Raw genomic sequence first — 13,117 nt, 5'->3', positions numbered from 1 at the left:
CGATGTTTTATTGTTTTGATGAGTTAAATTACTTTTAAAAATTCAGATATATACGATAGCTTTCTATTTTTCGTTTATTAATCTATCTTGTTCTCTAAGAGTATTTAAAAAGGAAATAAAAAGTAATCAGCCCACACCATAATTCTAAAAAGTGACATGACTTTTTGTTACCAAAGTCGTAGACACAGTTAGGAAATAAAATAAAATATAAGAAAAGTCAATTCTGAACGTTCAACCATTTCTTTGTATTAGCTCCCTTTAACTTTCTCTTACAAAATAAGTAAAGAATAGTCTACAAGCGATTTCTAAAGATTCAATTACGACTGGTCATTGATTATACCCGTTTCCCCCTTTGATTCACAGGCGAGGAGTCGTATTACAACAGCAGCAACAGCGGAGCCATCGCCAACGGCTCCCTGCTGAACTCAGCCGTCCACAATAATTCCATGAGCCAGGCCAACAATTCCATAAATGCCACCACCTACGGCACCGCCGGCAATCCGCTCATCTCCGCCGCCCAGCAGCAGCTGAACCAGGGGCTTCCCAACTCGATCTCCGTGCAGCAGTTCAATGGACAGAATCCGCAGAATGCCATGGCCAATGGCCTTGTGGGTGGCGGTGTGGGCGGCGGTGGCGGTGGCGACGGCTCCTCGGACACATCCTCCCAGAGCGGTGGCGTTCCGCATTCGCAGTCGGCGCCACAGCAATTGGGCGTGGGTCAGCCGCCACCACCTTTGACCCCACTGGCACAGCACCACCAGGCGCTGGCACAGCAGCTGCAGCAGCGATTCGCCATCAGCAACAATAACGGTGAGTTATATAAGAAATATTAATTATTTTAGGAAAGTTATGGAATGAGTGATGATTGGATAGTTTATTAAGTAGTGCCTATGCTCGAGGTCCTTAAATTTATTTTAAATATATTTACAAATAGCCTGAAAGTATGCAACACAATATTACATATAATGTTCGTAAAGCAGTTTACATTATCAAAGCAGTTTTTTTGGATTAAAGTAAGCAGTTAGTACATATAATATGGAATAAAGTTAAGATCAAGTTGTTCTCTAAATATAAAAATATAAATTACATTTAATTATATAAAAAGTTACTAAAATATAAAAGTGAAAAATATTAACATATAAAAAACTAGTAAAAGAGGATAAATGCCCCCAAAAAATAATAAAAAAAGATTTAGTTGGGTGCACAATGTGGAATATTACCATAACTTTTAAGTGACCATCACTCTCGTCTGTTTCTCTTGTTGTCACCATCAACATAGGCCATAAATTAGAGACACTTAAGGCCCATTTAAGCTCAGTTAACGCCTAGTTAAGGGTCACCCACGCATACACGTTAGTTTAGATATGTAGATATGGAAATACTCTGTTCTTTCAGCAGATCCGTGTTTGCTTTTTCAATTTTCAAATCTCTTCTTAGCACTTGCTGCAAATTACTAAAAGTTTATGGGAGTCTTAAACAAATACAGTGAACATTCAATTTATAACTGTCACATAACTAAGACTTTAAATTTTTTAAAGTTATTTGACATTTTTCAATACCGTTATTTTAAATAGACGTCTTCATATTTCTAAAACTGATTATAATAAGTTTATTATAGTGACAAAAAATATAAAAGTCAAAAAATATAAATATAAATTGTCATAAAACTTAGTATTTGAAAATTTAAAAAATTTTATAATCTCATTTTGAGTGGTTTTAGGGAGGGCAGACTGTAACTGAAAAATGTAGGGATGCCTGGCTGACTTCCCATAACACTTAAGCGGCCATAAAGCGCTGCTACTGAAGAATCTTCAGAGTTTTCGCCCTCCATTTTCATCTCCATCTCTATATTCTTCTGATAATTAGCACAGCTACGTACATTTATCGTCCAGTTTGTTTTCCTTTTTGATGACTATTAAATTTTGATGTCGCTGCCTTGTTGACTTAACTTTGAAGCTTTTTATTGTCGTTTGCATTTGGGTGTTGCCCTCTCTTTCTGGCCGCGTCTACCCCTCTCTTTCGCTCCCGCAGAGAAGCTGCAACCGGCATATGGTTACATCTCTCGCGCCCTCTCTCTCGCACAGTCTGCGCACGTTTTGCGCTTTTGTTTATTTTATATTTCGATTTCTGAAAGAGCGGGGGAGCTTACTCTTTTATCGCCAGTTCCTCCATTCCCTCTCTTCGTCGCTCTCTTCCTCTCTCTCTTCGTTTTCGTTGGGGCATTTTTATAGGAAACCCGATTCCATTTGATTCAGTCCTCATCCAGTTCAGTTAACATTATAACGCATTCTCGTCGCGTCCGTCAAGTAAAAATAATATATATAGAGAATAATAACACTAGAAACACCCGAAAAATAAACCAAAATCGTTATAGGAAATAGTAGATATTACCGCAGAACTATGCGAGTAAAGTGCTTTATAAATAATACGTAATTTACCCGTGTACATAGCATAATGCATAATAATAATAGTGTAGTGGTTAATAACAATACGCAAAAGTAATTGCAGTTCAATATTTTGACCCCCCTGTTTACCTTTCGCTTTTTGTGCTTGTATTTTCGGAGTCACATGGGTGATACGCCGGTTCTCTCAGGTCCAAAATTCCCCACTCGAGGGTAAACAAACGCCGACGAGGAAGTAATCGTAAACTACCTCTCATAAAATAGTGCAGCTATCAATCAGCCGCGAATGGGAATGTCTAGAAATGAAAATCAAATGTTCATTGAAAGCTGGGTGAAGGAATTTGTCTACTAATGCATTGGCAACAAAGTTTTTAAGGTGGAACTGATGATGAATGTAGACCTATTAAATGTATAATATTATTTATAGTTCTCTTGGGGTAAATCGTTTTATATAAACAAAAAACCGTAGAAATACCAATCAAAAAAATTTTAAAGATGACAAATATATTATGCAATATTTAAGGTTTTTTTTTTTTTAATTTAAAAATGGAAAATATGATATGCAATATTAAAGGTTTTACCTTAAAATGATATTTTGTATATCCAAAGCAGCTTACCTTTTAAACAAAAAACATATAAAGTATGTTAAAGCATTAGAAATATTTTGATAGACTAAAACCGGTTCATTGAAGAATTTCCATATTTTCACAGTTAAATTGAAGGAGATCTGGTTAAGAATGCGCAACAAAGAAATACCTTGACTTTATTTGAGTTGCTTAAAATATGTTTTGTAATCGCTTAAAATATTAACTACCCCTATTAGTCACATTTCAATAGTCTTTGCAACATTATTCTTATCTTTTCACATAAAAACGAGGTTTTACTAAAGAATGTAATGACAAACACTTGAGGTTCCGCTGATAAAAAATATATTTCTTTATAATGTAATTTTGCACTTAGTCATTTGTGTTAGTCTCTTAGTTACTATAGGAATTTTCAGACCTTGCTATGTTCTTTTTGTAAAAGCCACCTGCAAAACTTGCCGATTTTCCTCTGCTTAAAAGTTCTCTGCTAAGTCATTGCATTCTTTTCAAACCGCAAGCCTTGTCAACGAAATTTGAATAAATGCAATTTAAATTGACTGAGCAAAACAACAAAAATAGAGGGAAAATCGGGGGAAGAGAGAACGCTTCGTCAGCGCCACCCACAAAATCATAAAACAAACAACAAACCAAATGAACCAGCACCAAAAAAAAATCACAAAAAAGGAAAACATTTGCCTCTTGTATTTTCCTTCGTTTCGCCGACGAACAAAGCCCACAAAAGCGAAACAAAAATATTTTTGTTCCAAAAAGGAAAAACGCTGCAAAAGGAAATTTTTGTGTAAATGCAACATGCGAGTGCATTAGGGCCAAAAAGAGAGGAAAAGTGTAAGAAGGCAAATTAAACACGGTTGAACTTCTGCCGCCCACTTTTCCCTGACCAAACATGCAGTTTAATTTATGTATGTCTGTGAAAACAGGGTGATGTCTTTGTAATTCCAGTTTTTAATTAAAGGTATACAAAGGGAAAATGGGATTCAAAGTCAGCTTTCTGGGGGTTATTACTAATACGTAGTGTGGTCCTACATTTTCTTAGATTCTTAAAAGCTCATAAGAGGGTTTGCAATTTTAAAGGAAATCAAGGAACACAATTTAAAAACAAATAATAAAAAATTTAAAAAAATATTTCAATAATATATTAATAAAAAAATAAATGTTAGTCACATTAATGTAATATCATTATTATATTATTTTTATATTATAATATTTTTAGTTTTATATTATTTTTTTCTTATTAATTAACAACATAAATCGTTTTGAGAACTGTAGGTTTTTTGAGGAACTTCTAAAATAAATAGGTAGATAGTTTTCGGAATTTGGGGATTCCACATGAAAAATGTCCACTTAAGGTGATGAATATAAATTTTTTTATGGCCGGCTTAAGGAAGGACACCCTAGTGTCCATCTACAGGGTGTTGCCTTTTGGAATCCCCTTGGGCGGCACCCCTGTTCCATTTTAGCCCCCTTTTCCCAGCCATACGCATTGCCACGCCATAAATTGCGCTCGCCTGCACGTCAGGAAGTCGTTGGAGCTGTCGAAAAAAGGGGGCCGAAAGGGGGTTGGGAAATTCTGCAAAAAAATGTAAAGGGGGGCAGACAGGGGCGTGCGGTAAACTTTAATTTTCCGCCATTCCACTTTCGGTTGACTGTTCGCTCACATTACGCATACGCAGCGTTGACGGCTGGGAAAAGTGTTGCCTGCCATTGGGCGGTTTTCTCTCTCTCGGTTTCTCTGCATTTCTCTCTTTCTCCTTCCTTATTTCTCTCCCTTTGTTTTCCTTTCTCACCGCTCTCTGGATATATCCTTATTTTTCTCTCCATGTTCATTGTTTTGCAATGTTTTTAAAATTCTTGGTTTCAAAAGGCTTATCATTTAAGTTTTTTGAATGTCATACCACTGAAATTTCTTATATATATTATATGGGAAAGCTCTATTAAAGGTTAAAATTTTTAAAATTTTTTTCTTAAACACGTATCACGAGGATTTCCTGCTCTTTTAATTTTTGCAACCATTTTTCCCCCATCGCGAGGTCGACCACCTTTTCCTGTTTGTTTTCCCATTGCATCCCTGCTGTGCATCTGTGTGTGTCCGTGTGAAGAGTCTGTTTGCGAGTGTATGAGTGTTTTGATATCAAAATAATTTGCTTAACAAATTGCCATTTTAATACAATTTTCTGTAATGTTTTGACTTATCCACTGATGAATCATCTTAAGCTCAAGTTCTTCGACTTTGTGTAATAGTGTCAGTCATCAAACTGATAGCCATTCCCGCTGAGAAAAACAATTTTCAGTCATTGTTGGGCTAGGTCACGCACTTTGTAACGAGAGTGCGCCGTACAGTGAACACTCATACTGTGTCCACGGGGCGTCCAATTCCTGTTGCTCTCTCTTTTTTGTATTTTCCCCACTGGGGACTTACCTAAGTGAGTTATGGCCATTAGTTTCATTTTTATGGCCCAGTGCTTAGAGTTAATGACCACTGAAAGAAAAATGAAAGTTTGCTTAAATAGATAAGGGTATATTGAACTTCCAGCGCAGAGATATCGGCTTAGCAAATGGAGATATGTGCTTATATATAGGTAAATAATTTATTATAGAGCATTTGTCTTGCCGCAGCGCTATCATATTTTTGATTATAACCATACAAAGTTTGTATTTAAATAAGGCTGTCATTATGAAATTTAAAATTGTATTAAAAGTTTTAAATTTAATACATAAAAAATGTAACACTCCACAATTTTGTTTTATGAGTAGTAGGAGAAACCCCTATGGAACTGATATATAGTCAAGTTAAATATTTGCACAACGCAACGGCAAACAAAAAGTAAGTGATTACATAGGAAAGGGAGGCATACATACATTTTATGATACAATATTTGCTTTGGTCTGATATATAATGTGTGATAAAATATTTACTTAACCAGTGATGAATAATTTGTTATACAATATTTACTTTTGCCATTCCCATACCGGTCTACCACCAATCTCCGCATTTTAATCTAATAAAGACTCTCTTCTTGTTTTGGCTCTTCCCTAAAGTGAAATCTTATTAGAACCGCATAGTCGCAGATAAGCTACATATATATCTTCTATATATAGTGTACACAATACCTAATTGAGTCAGCCTGATAATGCAATTAGAGGGGGCCAATGGAGGTGGAGTGTGTGTGAAGATTTCTACTGTCTTGTATTAAAGTGAAATTGACAATGCCCGTAATCTTTGCCGGCTATTTAATTTAAGACTCGTTTCTTTTTCTTCAAGGTTGTAGAACTTACTCATCAACACTGTTTAAAAAATGAAAGGGGGAATAATTAGCTTTTAAAAAATTATTAAAAACTTAAGAAAAAAATAAAATATTTTTAGCAAATACAAATGTTTAAATTTATTACAAATTTTAAACTTATATAAAATTGGTATTTTATAAAATTAAACTTACCCAAACTTAGTTCAAGCAAAGTTAAAAGACAAAAATGATATCAGCAAATATGTAGGTCGAAATGTGTTATACTTTTTTATTCCACCTCAATTGAAATCGGCGAACCAAAAAAGCCCTAAATACATATTTACTATTGAGTTTCCCCTACGATTTGATTCAAATTTTCCAGACTTTCCACCTGTATGTGGTTTTCTCGCTTTATTTGCTTTGGCTGACCGGCTCATTAGTTGAGGTCACCTGATGAATGAATTCGTTTCAATTTGTTTACCCTCCCAGCGGACGGACAATATCTCTTTATTATAATGAAAATTAATGTGCAAAGTCGCCAGCGCTAAATCGATTTTCATTCACAGCTGTGTTTTGTTTGTATGCGAATTTAATTTGGCTAATTAAAATCCAGAAAAAAATTCTGGACTAGGGGGCAAAGTCAATATAGTCTAATCGGGGTGACCAAATAGAGACGTGTTTCGACCGCTCCCATTTTCATATATATATGTATATATATTTTTTTTTGGTGCATGTTCGACGCTCGTAATTCCGACATTTGGATATCCGGTTCCTGTCTACCAGACAACACATGCAAATGACTAAACAGGGTTCGCTTTCGCATTTTTCTAGCCATTACTTTAGAGCTTTTCCTCTGTTGTATTTCCACTTTTCCAGCGGGTGGGTGGCCGTAGCTAATTTGTTGTTCAAATTTATATTTCTCAGGATATATATACAAGTATTTCGGCCGGCTCGACCCTCGAGCTCATTAATTAGGAAATTCTTTTCGCCGTTTTTCCGATTTATTGTTTTCGCATTCCCCCAGTGTAAACATACTGCCAAAGGCAGAGCCAAAGAGCAAATGGGCGAAAAACAAACTGAACAACACACAAAAATCTTTCAGTTTTTCATTTTTCATTTCACATTTATACACTACTGTTTTTTGGAGATAGGGTGTTTGTTTGGAAAATGGTGTTAAAGTGTTAAAAAAAAAATTTGTTTGAGGCTTTTCATATGGGATTTATTTTGATGAAGAGAATAAACTAAGAAACTAAATAATTTGAATAATATTTTTTATATAACTTAAATTAAATAAATTGGTATATAATATTATTATTTTATATCTCAAAATATTTCTGTAATGCATGAATTTGTCTACATCAACTGAACTTTTCTGAGAACTTAAAAAAATTATGGCAACATTTAAGCTTCGATTTCCATTATTCGATTTTTAGGGTGTTTTGAATTCGTTTTCCCACTTCCAATTTCACTTCCTCCACTTGCTACTCATCTCGCATTTCGCCATCTTCGCTCCAGAGATGGCAACAATTTCGAGATACATTTTTAAAGGCGCCATAAAAGTCGAATGATGACAATGTCAATGTCTTGCCCCCCGTTCCCCCTGAAATTTTTCACCTCTGGAAGCATCGGGCATGTGCTACTGACCTCCAGCCGGGGCCATAAAATCCACACTGCGACGGGAGGCGAGATATGGAAGAGATATGGGTACCAGAATGTGGGCGCCATCAATTATAATTCTCGCGCGCAAAAAATTCACTTTTATGGTGGCGTATACTTGATGTGGTCGTTCGTTGATTTCCCATGTTTGTTTCGTTGTTGCTGCAGGCTGAGTTGTCTGTGTGTTTAATTATGAACAATTGGCTGGCGAGAAATTTGTCTCACTGCAACTTCCGGTATTTCATTTCTCATTTTTCAAGCTTATTTGTTCTCAGAACCCCATTGAATGAATTGCCATTACCATTACTCGCAGTTTGAATTGAAATCTTTGTGGGTGGATTTTTCGATCAATGCAGTCAGAGTTTTTCCGCCCTCTGGCTATTTTCTTTTTTATACAAACCTATATGTGCTTTTCATTTCTGGCATAGGCCCGTGCCTGTCGCATTGGCTTTCGGATAATCTTTATCAATTTGGGCCACTGACAGTTTCTCAGCTAGTGTTTTTGTTTGTGTCTGCCGCTTATTTATGGACAATGGGCTGCTTGTTTAAGCAAATATGGCCACAATTCAGGCCAGTGGCTTTCAAGTGGGTGGCATTGCCATTTTAAAGTTTCTACGGAAATTTATACCATGTGTAAAGTGGCTATGAGTGTTTTTGAGGGCCCCTAGTTGATTGCTTAAAATGTTTTAGCTTTGTGTTTATAAAATAGATTATAAAATGTGATGGAATAGGCATATTAAACAATATATCTCAACCAAATAGTCGGGGTTTCTTCTTAAAAAGAGCGCTTTGAAAGCAATTTCAACGTGATCCTGAAGAATTCGCGTTTAAGGCAAGAAATGAATTACATGATGATACATGTTCAAAAATCAATGACATTGCTTAATGTGAGTTTAATAACCAATTTAAACTGAAGGCTTTGACGCATTTTGATCGCCCTGCCAAAAATAAATACGATTTCCGAGTAAATGCCCTCTGCTATTCGTCTCTTTCATCATAAAGTCATACAATTTATCAACCCCTATATATTTAATTTCCCAAAACGAAATACAAGCACAAAAAGCGTTTACAGCTTCCTTAAATGTTTATGATTAATTTCACATAATTATTAATAACAATTTTAATTGGTTCCTGCTGGCGCGTCAGAGATTCTCTTTTGTGATATTATAAATTAAAATCCAACAAACACAAAACAACATCAACTGCACAATCAAGTAAAATAAATTATAAAATGCAAACGCACAATTGATAAAAACGCAACAAAAAGGCGGGGAGATATGAAACATCAACGAGTGAAATCATCGAGAATGAGTAAATTTTCCACAATCATCGCACAAAGATAATTCCGAGAGGGGAGAGCCAAATAAGGAAAGGCAATCAGAGAGGCAAGACCAAAAGCAACGCAACATAAGAACCCAAACCAATTTTAAGTGATAATCAATACAACTTATAAACCAAAAAGAGAGCAAAAAGCAAGGCGATATCAATTGAAAAGGCTTTATTAGCTATAGACAACAACACCAATCAACTACCAAACACCAATCAACAACTAGAATATGTGATAAAGTCAAGTGTAAATCAAAGTTTGTGCGTGTATCATGCTTGATGTACGGTGTGCAATAATAAATAAATGTTTCATGGGGCTTATTGCATAAATTCCCGTCAACCGTTAAGAGTGATAAGGTCCGACGCTAAGGCCCCATAAACCCAGATTGCGTGCTAAATAATACATGGCCGAAAAGACAGTGAGCTGCGAAACAGCAAAAGATTAACTTTATTCCCATAACTGCCATTTTCAACTCGCTTTTCCCAATGTCGTTCACTTTTCCAAGACTCGAAAATCCACAACTACAAATACAACACCAACAAAATCATCAATAACAACAACCTCAAGGAATCGAAAACAAATTCGAAAGGATAGGAAGTTAATTGGGAGGCAAGCGAATCAGCTTGAAGGGCGACATCAAAGCCTCGCTGATGATGGGCTACATCATGGGTTGTGCTTGTTTCAAAGGTAGGAACCAATAAAGTGTTGAGTATGAGTAGTGAATACATAGAAAAAAAAACTAAATATCATAAACAGATATAATATATTTAAGTAAGGTAAAAATATTTTTTATCGTTTTAGTCACCTTTATATTATAAATTTAAAATCACTTAATATGTAAATAATATTACAAATGATGCGAATTTACATACAACTTTAAAACATCTGCGTTTGAAACGTTTTTACCATAAAAAATATTGTTGCATACTTTCAGACGCACTTTTAAATGATTTGAAACCACCGACAATTTTACTTGGCTTCATATTTCTAAAACCTACATATATCATTTTAAAAATCCTTTAAAGCCAAAGCAAAATATTCATAGTAGTATAAATGTAGTATATATATTTTTAAAACATCTGCTTTTGAAAAGTTTTGACCATAAAATATATTGTTGCATACTTTCAGACACGCTATTAAATGATTTGAAACCACCAAAAATTGTACTTTGCTTATATTTCTAAAACCTATATAATTTTATAAAACCTTTAAAACCAAGCAAATATATTCATATTAGTAAAAATATAGTATTTAGTATAAATCGCCTTGTTCCACTTATTAAAAGAATATTTTTTTTTACCAGTGTAATTTGGAATGTGAAGTGTATGCAAATGAGTATGTGAATTGCGTGGCAAAGTGGTAAAATGTGAAATATTTCCGAGAGATAAATAATGAGTGTGTTGGTACTCAGAAATTAATTGATGGCTTATTTCAGTTAGTTTCATAAATAAAAGATTAAATTATATTTTCTTAATGCTTATGAAAACTGAATACAATTTTTTATAATAGAAATACTGAAAGCTTTACGATAACTTATAGTAAACGTTTTTTACCTCAATGAAAAGTTTTGCCTTTTCATCTTTGAAAGTTTTTACAAAATATTGTGTGTTTCTTATAAAGTTTGAAAGCTTGTTTACAAAAGTTCTTGACTAATTTAAGAAAAGTTTATAGAAGTTGTTTTGTGTTGGTTGTCAGTTCTAAAGTATTCTCCAGTCGATCCCCTTTCCACTAAATGCATTCCAACTGTCAATCGCCAACCTGTCACCACCCACAATTTTCCCACCTCACTCGTTCGGTTTTTCCTTCCGCTCATTAGGCGACTCTCAAAGAAAAATCTCAGGCACAAAAAAAGAATCGTAGCTTGAGGCTTTCTTGTCACGCTTTTCGGTTTTTCTCGCATCCTGCTGCACACGCATTTTCGCATTTTTCTATGCAACGTCACCGACGACGTCACAAAAGCGGAAATGAGAGCCTGCGCTCTGCATCCTGCGCTCTCTTATCCTTATTTTTCTCTCTCACTGTTAAGTTGTTTCTTCTTAACAGTCACTTAACAGTTATTTATGGCACTTTTTATAGCACCTCGGTTATTTTGGTTTTTTGTGCATTTCGCATGGCGATTTTCTCGTGTGTTTTTTGGTTTTTCGCTGATTTTCATGGTTTTCCATGGCTTTTTCTACTTTTTTCCTTTGTGACCCTGTGTGTGTAAATTACTCGATAGCCTTTTGAGTGCAATGTGATTGTTATGTTGCCTTTTGCTTTTCCCTAGTTGTTTTCCCTTCTAGCCGAATGTTTGTGGATTTTTCGGGGGTATAGGAGCTCAGTCCTTGAGTTTGTTTATCTGCTTAGATTGGGATATGAAAGGTATATAACGTATACGAGGCGGTGGCTTGATTTGTTTAGAGGTGAAGTGCACTCTTTGTTTACCTTGCGGTTCGCTAGTTTAACCTGATTGTCAGTCAAGTTGAGCCTTGATTGCACTTTATTTCATCGGTTGATCGGCTGTTAGTTTGGGGTTAGTCCTAATTGATTGTTAACCTTTGTAGACTGGGAAAAATAAGTAACTACTCAGAAGAAAGTGTATGAAGTAAGGCAAAGGTAAAATAAAAAGCACAGAAATTAATAAGGAGTTAATAATTATTTTTCATTTAATTTGTTACGTAAATGCTTAAATGTATTTTTTTTTACTGCTAAATAAAATGTACTTTCTTGTCTTTTCTTACATTTTTTAACAAATATGATTTTTAATTTTGTTATGAAGGGGATTTCCAATTATTTTGGTTTTTAGTTTTTCGGTACTGCCCCCTGCTCTCCCACTTATTTGTGCTGAAATATTTAGAGTACTTGTATTTTATTTTTAACACCTGGAATTCGAAATTCTTTGTGAAAGGTTAGCATTCTCTAACCATCTCGTTTGAGGCATTTCCTGTGACCTGCCAAGGCGGGGAATGCCTTTGGGCACTTAGCAGCCTCCTTTGGCTCGTTCTATCCCCCATTTCTCTACCTTTATCTCTCTGCTTTCTCCCCGTAAGCTGTTCTTTGCTTTTGCATTCCATAAGCCACAAAGTATGAGTAAGCACTTAACCCTTTTCTTTGCCCGCCGCTTTCTCTTACCCCTTTCTCCACTCGTTCTCTCCGGCTCTCTTGCATTCCTGACACGCATTGCACGTCTAACCTTTCACATTTATGCGTTGCACACGCCCATTTACCGCCCACTTTTTTCTCTTCTAGTTAGTTTTATTCAATTTTTACGCTATTTTTACTGATGCAATTTTACAGCGGAAGCGAGGAAATCGAGACAGCCGTAGAGAAAGTGAGAGAAGAGGAAAAGGGTTTGGGAGAACGTGAGAAATGGGTTTCGAAAGGGGGTAAGGAAGGGGTGCAGGGGAGGCTGCCTAAGTGCTTCGCCCATTAAAGTATGCAATCATTTTGCGGTTAGTTGCCCTTGTCTTCCTGCCTCTTGAATCACCCCTTAGCCACCGCATATCTTCTGCAGTTTCCTTAACCCTTTGCCCCCCCTTAGCAATTTCCCCGTTTTTACAGCTGCATAAATTCGCCTCAGGCATTCGCCCTTAACCACTTTGCTAATCCGTTCTAAGGTCGCGAGTTTCTTGACAGGATTAACCATTCCCAAGGTGTTTTATCAGTTATTAACTTTAGTATTTTATTGGCTACCGGTTTAAATGTTTTAAGTCTATCTATCAATCTTTTTTATTATAATACATTGATTTCTAATGATTGACTTGCCTGCATCCAACTTATCATCAACTGCAGTATTTTATTGACTACCTGTTGTAATGTTTTTAAATACGCTTTTAAATAAATGTGATTTACATTCAATGTATTCTATTATAATACATTGATTTCTAACGATTGACTTGCCTACATCCGAAAACAAAAATTATCCCT

At 35.5% G+C, this 13,117-nt stretch overlaps 1 protein-coding gene across 14 annotated transcripts in view; it reads left to right on the top strand.

The window, feature by feature from the left end:
- The window catches only part of LOC119554433 (protein nutcracker-like), a 108,349-nt gene that overhangs the window by 48,243 nt on the left and 46,989 nt on the right, over positions 1–13,117 (top strand). For 12 of the 14 annotated variants that reach the window (XM_037865335.1, XM_037865334.1, XM_037865336.1 and 9 more), the window contains one exon: positions 364–810. In XM_037865335.1, the coding sequence (XP_037721263.1) occupies positions 364–810 (447 nt within the window). Of the gene's footprint in view, positions 1–363; positions 811–2,289; positions 2,499–9,030; positions 9,899–13,117 lie in introns of those variants that run through there. The other 2 variants (XM_037865344.1, XM_037865343.1) reach the window with 1 other exon arrangement.

The sequence above is a fragment of the Drosophila subpulchrella genome, chromosome 3L (genome assembly GCF_014743375.2).
Source record: "Drosophila subpulchrella strain 33 F10 #4 breed RU33 chromosome 3L, RU_Dsub_v1.1 Primary Assembly, whole genome shotgun sequence".
Classification (NCBI taxonomy): domain Eukaryota; kingdom Metazoa; phylum Arthropoda; class Insecta; order Diptera; family Drosophilidae; genus Drosophila; species Drosophila subpulchrella.
The sequence above is the reverse complement of the archived record's forward strand: the minus strand, read 5'-3'. Positions and strand labels throughout refer to the sequence as shown.